The sequence below is a fragment of the Camellia sinensis genome, chromosome 3 (assembly GCF_055761805.1).
Source record: "Camellia sinensis isolate YWXY chromosome 3, ASM5576180v1, whole genome shotgun sequence".
NCBI classification, from domain to species: domain Eukaryota; kingdom Viridiplantae; phylum Streptophyta; class Magnoliopsida; order Ericales; family Theaceae; genus Camellia; species Camellia sinensis.
The window spans coordinates 132,469,816-132,481,111 of NC_138963.1; the positions used below are offsets into that span (position 1 = coordinate 132,469,816).

Genomic DNA, 11,296 nt, shown 5'->3' on the forward strand with positions numbered 1-11,296 from the left:
TCTTACCCCAGCTGTCTAAAGCACCGATCAACCTGCCGGATTCACCCTTTGAGTTCGAGTTAAACCCTACAGCGCTGAAAGTGAGCAAGATAGAAAAGATGTTCAAGAAATCTGCCCCTTGTATTTTTGTAAATTTCTTTGTTTTATATTATTTCTTATTCACCCAAAAAAAAAACGTTCAAGAAATCTCAGGGAGTAAAATCCATTCCGGACATTGAGGACGGGTATACCGACGTAGCTGTGACGCTGCCGGACAAATTTAAGATGCCACACATCGACCGATTTGATGGATCTGGAGATCCCATAGTGCACCTCCGGTTGTTTTCGAACATACTAAGGTCGATGGGCCTCACCAGGCTGCAGAAACTTTCATTATTCGGTCGGACCCTGTCAGGTGTGGCCGCTATCTGGTATGCAAAATTAGAAGACAATGTCAAACGGAACTGGGATGAGATGGCCGAGGCCTTCGTTGCGCAGTACTCCTATAACATGCAAATCGAGGTCACAACCCGTGATCTTGAGACAACAAGGCAAGAGCCTAAGGAGAGTTTTTCTGATTTCGTAGCCCGCTGGAGGGCCAAGGCTTCAATGATGACCCTGAGGCCTACTGACAAGGACCAGATCAGGATGATTGTGCGCAATCTCCAGCCAAAACTGATGCAAAAGATGATTGTACTCCCCTTCCCTACCTTTTCTGATCTGCATGAGATGGGGGTACAGATCGAGGACGCTATGAAGCAGGGCCTTCTTGACCAGGAGAAAGAGCAGCCCAGGAGGGCATTTTCCCGCAGTTCAAATGCGACCACCAGTGGTGATGCAGCTGCAAGATCTTCTGAAGTGGGCATGGTTACCACCTCCGCATCAAAAATAGCTACCCCATTCACCGGTGCGTCCAGGAGTAGCTCGCAAGAAACCAAATATCCACCTCGAGTCAAGAGGGTTTTCACCCCACTTCATATGCCTTTGTCAAAGGCTCTAGAGGTCTTAATCCGGAAAGGACATCTGAAACCATTGGAACAACGGCCCTTACCCGATCCTATCCCTGCAAAGCATGATCAGACTAAATATTGTGCCTACTATCAACAAACCGGTCATCACACCGACAGTTGCTTTCGTCTACGCCATGATGTACAAGATCTGTTTGACAACGGGGTCATTGCCGCACCACGTCCTGCAAAGTCTATCGGTACTTGATCAGTGAACTTGTGGGGGATAATGTGATGTGATCAAGGGATGAACCACCTACGGGCGGCGCTCAGTTTACTCCTGATGTGGCGTATGGCACGCACTGTTTCGAGCATTTGTGAATGCTAGTTTTTGTACTTTCTAACTTGGGTATTGGGTCAGTCTGTTGTTTTGTATATAGTCAGTCTTTTGTACTAAGTCAGTTGGGTCTGTCTTGTTGTATCGAGTCTGTCCTGTTTTGTTAAAGTCGGGTGATTTCTGGGGTGTTACCTCGGGCATCACTTGCTTGTTTTGTGTTTGTCTTTTTGTTTTCTTTTGAGTCTGTTTCTGCCAAGGAGCCAGTAACACCAAAAGATTTGAATGAAACAGCAGTGATTTTCACACTCTTGTGTTTGCTTCTGCCTTGCGCCAGTCGTGCCAGAAAATTTGAATGAAACAGCAGTACTTTTTGCCTGCTCTTCTGTGCCTTGAAATCATTGTATTGACCTAAGCTTTTCAAAACTTTTTCTAACACTGCAGTGAAAACAAAGGGGAAGGAATTCCTCGGGTTTTGCAAAAATTTGATCAATTGAGAGAAAGAGAGGCGTGCTAAGCCCTTAATGAATGAAATCATGTTTGTTAACGTGAGTACTGAGAAGGATCCTTGGCTTGATCCAGATTGGTCCCACACCGTCTTCAGCGCGAGCGATTAGTCGCTTTCTTAAAAGACTTTTAAAAAAAAATGTTTTACGCGGTCCTGCGAAGACTTGTGTGGAATCGCTCTTGAGATTGTGTAGCTTAGGATCGCTCTCAGCCTCAAGACTTGACTCCTCATTTTCAAACCTTGGACTAGAACTCAGAAAGTTCAAAGGTCTTTTTTTTTTTTTTTTTTTTTTTGGGTGAATAAGAATAAATAAAACAAAACAAAAATTACACGATTACAAGGGGCATACCCCAGGCCCTACCACTACTACAACAAAAGAAAACACCAAAAGGAGCAGCAACCAAGCTACATCAACAGCCACTTGACGGGCCGAAGAAACACCTCACAAGAACCCAATCAAACAGACTAAACAAACAAACAGACCGCATAAAACCTGTTCAGGCGCCATGTCCATGATAAACAGGGGGCCTGCACAAGGCCACCATGAAAGGCAACGAGCAAGTCCAAACAACATAAAAAAATAAAATAAAACAGCCCAATATGGGGCCCACACACTAGCTAAATGGACTACAAACAACCAGGAAGTGTACAAATTACAACCAAAAGCAATACACCAAAAGGACACAGAAAAATTTATACAGCCATAAGTAGACCAATTCTTTGACTTTTTGAGGACTCTAGACAAGGCACATTTAGCTGCCATCGCCGAAAAGGAATTCCAATCATCACGAAGCCACCAAGAAGGGCGCAAAATGCTGCCACCTCTCCACCACCAGTAAAACATTTTGGAAACAAAACTGCATCTTCCAGATTTGCACAGCTTGATGTCACAGAAACTCCCCCTGTACATGGAACTGTAATCATGAACCAAAAACAGCCACATATAGAAGTTGAAACTGTTTTTATGATCAAACAGGAGCAGAAAAAGAACATAAATTATATAAATTCTCACTACACTCGGCCCACAATAAAATATCTCTCTCCTCTCCATATAGTGTCTCACATCACTCAACCCACAACTCACAGATATAGACTCCATTTGGAATAGTAGCTGAGTTGAAAGAGCATCCCTGTCCTGCAAAATAGAAAATATACAACATATATACAAACTCATTAGAAAGCCAGCTTTGGTACTACTCACATCTCTCAACCCACATTTAGAGTGTATAATGTACTGGCTCACTTCACTCAACCCACAGTGAGTCTTGACCTGTCCATTCCTTAGATTAAACAACATAAAGAATCTGATTGTCAACTGTACCTGCAAAATAATAACCATTTAAGAAACACTCACTATATGCTACTTTCACTCAACCCTCAAAATATAGGTGAACTCACATCCCTCGTGCCTCTTCCAGCAATAGGCAAACTCATGATTGTTGTTGGCAGATTCCATTGTGACAAGTACCAGCTATCACCTGTAGACAACATCACCTTACTCAAAGAAATAATCCTACCCCTCACCATTTGGATAATTTGTTTGGTGACAATCTCAGCAGGAATACTAGTTTGACTAAAAACTCTACTATTCCTCTCCCTCCAGATGTGATACACCGTACACATAAAGGACAACTTAGTAATAGCAGACTTCAGAGATCTACCTTTAGTAGAAGTCACAGCCAGCTCAACATTGTCAGCCCAGTTGAGGTTAGGCCAACTCATATTACATTTACCCTGAATAGCAGCCCAAATCTGTGATGAATAGGCACACCTAAAGAAAAGATGAGAATGACTCTCCGTAGGATCATTGCAGAGGGGACAACTAGGGTGAGTAACAAGCCCAAAAACCTGCAATCTATCCCTAGTGTTCAATCTCTCATGAATAGCCAACCAAACAATGAAGCTAACCCTAGGAATATAGGGATGCCCCCAGAGCAATTTACTCCAAGAGACTTTAGGACCCTTATCCCTCCAGCAGTCCCAAGTAGACTGAATAGTGAAAAGACCATCACCAGTAAGACTCCACCAAGGACAATCATGAGTGTTCACAGAGGGTTTAAAAGTGGTGGGAGTAGATGCAATCCACTCCCGGATCTCCCAAGAATTAGGGAAAGGCCACTTCCAAGCACCACTAGAGATGATGGAGCTAACTTTAGAGTTACAGTCAAGACCTGAATCATAAGCAATTCTGGGCCCAAACCTGCTCCACAACGGTCCAAGGGGATGCCAGTTATCAAACCATTGAAAAGCTTGCTCCCCATTACCAATTTTAAGCTTAATAAGGGGGAGAAGGAGATGTCTAAGCTTCAGGATTTTCCTCCAGACCCAAGAGGGGTCACTAGGGACTTTAACATACCAGAAACTCCTACCTTTGAGTAAGTAGGACTTGACCCATTGGCACCACATAGAGCCCTCTCCACCAGAGAAGAGGAACCAAACATGTTTAGCTACAGCAGCCTTATTCCAAATACCCATATCTTTGAAACCCAAGCCCCCCTCATTCTTGGGTTTACATATAGAGCTCCAAGCAATCTTAGCACTATGCTTCTTCAAATCAGACCCAGACCAAAGAAAGGCTCTGAGCAGGCTCTCAGTATCTCTAATAACCTTCCTAGGAAGGATGAACATAGAGGACCAATACACTTGCATCGAAAAGAGGATGGTTTGAATGAGTTGAGCTCTACCCGCATAGGATAGACGTTTATTAGTCCAACTCCTAATACGCTTCGTTATCCTATCGATCAGAATTTGGCAATCAAAAGCCTTGAGCTTAGTGGTAATCAAAGGAACTCCCAAGTATTTAACCGGGAGAGTCCCCTCATTGAACTTAGCAATATGAAGAATCTCCTCTCTGAGGTGCCTGTTACAGCCAGAGAAGAAGATATTACTCTTGTTAGGACTCGGAGTAAGGCCTGATAGCCTTCTGAATTCATCCAATCCTTGCATAATAAGGTTCACAGTCCCAGGATCACCTTTACTGAAAATCATCAGATCATCAGCAAAACAAAGGTTCACAATTTTGGTCTTATCGCACCTCCAATGGAACTTAAACATAGGACTCTTGGCTTTTTCAGCAAGGATTCTAGCAAGAATTTCCATAGCTAGCACAAACAGGTAAGGGGACATAGGGTCTCCCTGTCTAAGCCCTCTGGCACCTTTGAAGTACCCATGAAGACTACCATTAATGCAAATAGAGAAAGAGGGACTGGTGATACACGCCTTGATCCAATTAATCATATTTAGAGGGAAGTCCATAGCTTTGAGGATATCAAGGATAAACTCCCAGCTAACATTATCGTAGGCTTTCATGATGTCCACTTTCATAGCACACCTAGGGACCTTGGAGTCTCTATGGTAACCTCTCATGATCTCTTGGGACAGAAATATATTATCCGAGATCCTTCTACCAGGAACAAAAGCAGATTGAACAGGATCAATCAAACTCGGTAACACATGCTTAACTCTATTCGCTATGATTTTGGCAATACACTTATAAATAGTGTTACAACAGGAAATGGGTCTGTAATCACCCACCTTCATGGGATTGGGAATCTTGGGGATAAGGGCAATGATAGTGCTATTGACTTCCGAGAGAAGCTTGCCAGACTCAAAGAAAGACCTGATAGCAGTAGTCACCTCCTTACCCACAATATCCCAAGAGCTCTTAAAGAAGCCCACTGAGTAGCCATCAAGGCCAGGGGCCTTATTGGCCTTGAGGGACCAAAAGACCTCCTTAATTTCACCATCAGTAACAGGCCTACTCAGCATAGCAGATTGATCATCAGAGACCTTGGAATGCACCAGGGATCTGATTCTCTCAAAGCCATGATACTCATCCTCAAAAAGGGAACCAAAAAGATTAGTGAAGTACTGAATGAAGGCACTGTGAATGTCACCACTTTCAGTGGATCTAAGGCCATTACCCATATCAACACTCAGAATCTTCCCCCTATTTATATTACTTTTGATAGTTCTAAAAATGAAGCTACTATTCCTCTCCCCAAGCCCGAGCCATTGGATTCTAGATTTCTGAAGGGCAAGACTCTCTTCCACCTGGCTAAGATCTAAATACTTCTTATGCTCCTCCCACTCCTGACCTTGAAGCACAAAATTCAACGGGTCCTTATCTAATTTAAATTGGAGAAGGTCCAAATTGGTCTTAGATGCTTGAACACGGAGCGATATATCGCTAAAGTCCTTTTTGTTTAAGAGTTTGAGTTTGACCTTGAGTTGCCTCAGTTTTTGATACACCCGAAACATAGGGACACCTCTAATATATTGATTCCAAGTAGAGGACACAGTAGAGATAAACTCCGGATGTTTAGACCAACAATCAAAGAACTTAAAAGGCTTTTTGAAAGAGGTCTTAGCAATAGAGGTGTTGACCACAGCAGGGGAGTGATCAGAGACCCCTGAAGGGAGGAAGAATGCAGTAGACTCTGGAAATTTGTCTAACCAAGCCTCATTGATTAACACCCTATCAATTTTCGTGGCTATATATTCACCACCACACCTTTTGTTAGACCAAGTGAACTGGCATCCCCCATAGGAAAGATCAGCCAATTCAGACTCATTAATGCAGGTATTAAACGCCTCATGCTCAGAAGACCAGTTTGAAGACCCCCCCACTTTTTCCTGACGAATTCTAATAGCATTGAAATCACCCAAAAAAATACTAGGGGATTTGGATTTAGACCGGGAGATCTGAGCCAAACTCTCAAAAAGAGGAAGTCTTAAATTGTGTTTATTTTCAGCATAAACAAAAGTTGCAAAAAAATCATCATTTGTAGCCAACTCCGTTATCTTGCAAAAAATATGTTGGTTAGACATAGAAATCAATTGGACATTACAAATATCATTATTCCAACACACCCACACCCTACCAGTTACAGTTGGTTGGGAGTTAGACAAAAATGACCAATCACCAAAACACTTGGAACAAATTTTATTTTCATTAACTTGTTTGATCTTAGTCTCCAAAACACCCATGACATTGATATTTTCATTGAGAACCAAATTTTTAATTTCCTTATGTTTAGAAGGGTCATTCAACCCTCTAACATTCCAAAAAGCAATTTTAACAGTCATTGGGATACAAAAAAAAACGAGACTCAACAAAAAGCCAATCCACAACCAACTACAACCTGGGTTACCTTTTCTTCCTCCTCTGGCTGCTGGTACCTTTGCCAGAGGACTTACCACTCATCTGATTAGCTACTTGGTGAGTAGTAGCTTTTTTTATTTCCCTTGCCAACTTGACTTCAGCGATCACTGACTCCATGTGCTCAGCTGTCTGAGGAATAACCAGCTTCGTGATTTCTAGAACTTTTTCTGTAAACTTGTCCATTTCTTTAGCCGGGTCCATCACTGCATTAGTCTCCTCCGAACTTTCTGAGAGATCCACCACTTCTTGGTAAGGTTGAGGAGCCTCCTCTACCACTGGGTTAGGAGCCAACTCCTCCATCATGTTGATAGGATCTGTTTCCTCCTCCAAGACGGGGCTGAGAGCTGGTTCTGGTTCTCCCACCTTTCTTTTACCTTTAGCTGTAACAGTTGTCCACTCATCTACCAACTCCGTAGTTTGCTCCTCAGTGTTTTTTTGTAAAGAGATCAAGTGGGCAACCTGGGTTGAAACACACTTAGCAGTCTCATGCCCAAAAATCTGACAGTGTTGGCATATAGCAGGGAGGCCTTGGTATTCTACACGGATTAAGACAGCTTCATCATCACACCAGATCTGGAAATAAGTAGGCAATTTGGAAGGTGCCTCGATTTTAATACAAACTCTAGCGAAAGCCAGTCTGCTACCCCTAGCTGTGAGCTGATCCAGAAAGAGGAGATTACCAATTGCACTTGCTATTCTACTAAACCCGTCGGGGTCCCAGTGCTCCATTGGAATGTTGAAGAATTTTACCCAAATTGGGATTTTGGTAAACTTCTCTTTTGCCAACTTCATCATTCTCTTCCACTGCTTGAGAATAAGAAGGTAGCCTCCAATATACCAAGGCCCCCCTCAAGCACTTCTCTACAGCTTTCTGGGGAATCAAAAATAAAAAACAAAAACCCATCCCCGTTTGTTTGAACTGCCTTTAGTCCTTTAGACTTCCAAAGCCCAAAGGCACTATTACGCAGATAGTTATACCCCACTCCCTTATCAACAAAGTAACCAATAAGGGAGGAGTCCCATTTGTCAAGAGGCTCAGATCTAGGAGGCATATGCACGACTATCGCATCATCAATGGTGAATGACTGGTGCTGTTCTGGCCAGCTTGTTTAGCTCCTCTACCCAGATTTTGCGGGTGAGTGAGTTTGATTATGATCTATTAAGCCCTGGTTTTGGGTCTTGAGGATCTATGTTCATGGTTTTAATTTTGTTTGGAGTTCTTCGGTTGTTTCTGGAGGTATTCTTGTCCCAGTTAACTTCGGCCTCCATGGATGAGTTCCTTTTGCCATAGTTGGGTTCTATCTAGCTGTGGTGAAATGTATCCTTGTTGTCAACATGTGCACTATTTCGTTTGTGTCTCCGGTGACTGTATTCTGGATTCTAGCCTGATTTCCGGCGTAGTCCTCTGGTTTTGCGTTGCCGGGGTCGTGGTCATCTCTGGCTTTTTCAAATGTGTAGTTGCATGGGTTGTAAGTTTTCAGAGTGGATGCCACCTTCTGGATTGCTTGTGTAGATGGTGCTGGTTTCATTTTCTGGAGCTGGGTCTACCACTTGCTGGCAAGTCCGTTTGGTTATATTGGTGTGTTGTTTGTGGTTGGTACTCCAAGTTCTGGGAGTCCAACGACGGTGGCGGAGCTAGCCTAGCTTTTGTTGTTAATGTTGGCTCCTGCCAGACCTGTGTATTTGCTACGTCTGTTTGTAGCTGGGTGTATCGTGTGCTCTTGTCGGCGATGGCTTATTCGGCGTGTGCTGGTTCTTTCTGGTCCACCGATGATGGTTTACTCCGGCGTGAGATGGTTTATTCCGATGCAGGTCTTCATTTCCGGCGTCGTTGCTACTGTGTGTAAGGAGGTGATTTGCTGTCCGTGAGCGTGTGTTTCTTTGTTTCTGCAGTTGGCGCGTTTACCTCATAGTATGGAAGGCGCGTTGGTGCAATTTTGAGGCCCTGCAAAAGATGTGTTCATCGGCATGGGCTGCACAGACCTAGTGAAAGGTGATAGTGCATGATGTGTATTGGGAAGGTAATTGCTTGATTAGCATTATATATTTTATATATATATTTTGGTTTGAGTTGTGTTTTTGCCGCAAATTTGGAAATTGGTGGTGTTGGTGGGCCCCGCGTGGTTCTCTTTTCTATCACCTATGTTCGGCAGCACATGGGCATGTGGGACCGTGGGCTGTCTTTGTTAGCCGTTGGTCTTTCTGTAGCCTTCTACATATATAAATATCTTAATATATATTAATATATTAGCTAGGCATGTTTAAGTGGCTTTTGATGATGTCATTTGGTGAGAAGCATGTGGGATGGCCAACTTTTCAGTGGCTTTTCGTTGACTTGGGCTGGCTATTATCTTGGTAATGGGCGGTGGGCCCCTTGTTTCCCACTATGGGCAGTCCGTGGCCTTCTCTTGGGCGATATTAGTGGTCATTTTTGGGCTACTATATTTGGGGCAGATGGGCTCTATTATTGGGTTAATTTTGGTTATTATTTTGTTTAGACTCTTGGCAGCGAATCATTTATAGTTCGTGATTTTATGATGATTGATTGTGTGATCTTCATGTGACTCGATATGAGGCTGGTTTTGAGCCATCTCCGCCAAGAGTGATTGGGGAGTCACTGCTATGGGGAACAGTGGTTTGATAACCAACCGAGTTAGAGACTGGGAAATGAGCGGGAGGATAGCTACCGATTTTCTGGTTGCTTCTTATTTTCATGTGACCCGTCCTAATTGATCGTATTGCCACGCCTGACATGGAGTGTGGGCCCACTGCCGTGGGGTTTGAGGCTTGTGATCTACTAAGGATGGGACTGGGGGATGTGATGATTGATCTCATGATTTTGATGGCTGTGTATTGGTTTTGTTGCTGAGGGGCTACTGTCTTTTCACTTCAACTCCCTGGTCCGTGGCTTATGGTTTTTATGATCGTGCTAGCTTCATGTGACTCTGCTGGGATTTCTCATGGGGTAGATCTTATCCTCCGTCATGGCTTGTGATGAGTGGCTTGGATGTCACGGCTGTGAGGAGTGGGTTGCTTATTGGATTCCATGTTTTATCTGCAACAGAGACTGGGGGCTTGTGGGGTTGATTATTATCTTTGACTCGGCTTGAGGGTTGTTGTTTGGTCTGTATCTGCTTTTGTTTATTAGCTTAGTGGTGTTATTTTGTGTGTATCTCTGCCCATATATCCACCTCAAGTTCCCATCTATTATCTCTGATGGTAGGGGTTACTTGAGGACAAAGAGGATATATGGGCAGAGTTGGGGTTTTTTCTGTATTCTTATTGTTCTTGCTTGTCCTCCCTATTTTTAGGGGTTGCAGTTGTAGTTTATATTGGTTATATATTTTTTTTTATTTGTTGTTGGGCGTGCCTGGGGTATGCCCCTTGTAAACGTGTAAATTTCATTGTCTTTATTTTATGACTTACTTACCCAAAAAAAAATCATCAACAGATGAAGGAGGGATATACCTGAGTTTAACACTCGACCTTGACGATGCAGCTACATTAGCCCATGTCCGTTGTTGTGCAGGTCTCCCTTCCTCCATAAATCTGCTGCTCCCCGCTCCACCATGCCCTCCTCTCACTCCTCGATAACTACCTCCTCCCCTCCCACGCCCTCCTTGGGGATTAGGGCATGGTCCACCAACGGGACTTCAGTATCTGTAATCTTCTCTACCTCCCTTGGATTCACCTTTTGTTTGCCCTCTCCTCGATTCCTGGCTACATCGAGACTGTTAGGGAGATCCCGAAACCTATTATGTTCCTCTTCCACTTCCTCAGACCATCTAGGGTTAGTACCTTGACCCACCGGAGTCAAGAAGGCATTACCCTCGTCGATCTTTGCTCCGGACGGAAGATTCGTTGAACTCGTGATCAGCTGAGTTGACTCAGTGACAAGACTCGCTCCTTGCTGAGAAGGGATAGGACGACCCCCCCCAGAATCTGGTATAACCCCTTTCGTTTCCACAGATCTACTCTGATTTACCATTTCCAAACCCGCTAACCCACGATCTCCATCACCCTGAGGTCGTGAAGACTCGTGTTTCGATGTAACTTCTGTAACTTCTTGGAATTTTTCTGATGTAACCATAGATCCCAACTTCAGATCCGTTTGCCTCATGGTTCTCCCTTCACGCGAGGCCTCAAGAGTTTGATCAGGTTCAAGATCGCGATCCTTAGGACTCTCCTCCAATGGATCCATGTTTTCCGAAGACAACACTTCAAACGAGTTTTGCACAAAACCTAAAGCCTCAATAGGTTTGACCAACCCTAAAACTTCCATTCCAGTATTGCGTACACGTGCACTAAGGGAGCACTCAGATTTGGTTAGAGCATTAACTCCGATCATCACTCAATGAGATATT

At 43.7% G+C, this 11,296-nt stretch overlaps 1 protein-coding gene across 1 annotated transcript; it reads right to left on the bottom strand.

The window, feature by feature from the left end:
• Positions 1 to 2,461: 2,461 nt before the first annotated feature.
• LOC145821838 (uncharacterized) lies at positions 2,462 to 7,727 on the bottom strand. Its single transcript, XM_082918411.1, has 5 exons — positions 6,922 to 7,727; positions 3,167 to 6,824; positions 3,012 to 3,089; positions 2,795 to 2,903; positions 2,462 to 2,682 (listed from the first exon to the last, which is right to left on the bottom strand). The coding sequence occupies exons 1-5, from the start codon at positions 7,725 to 7,727 to the stop codon at positions 2,462 to 2,464; spliced, it is 4,872 nt and encodes a 1,623-aa protein (XP_082774537.1).
• Positions 7,728 to 11,296: the final 3,569 nt, after the last annotated feature.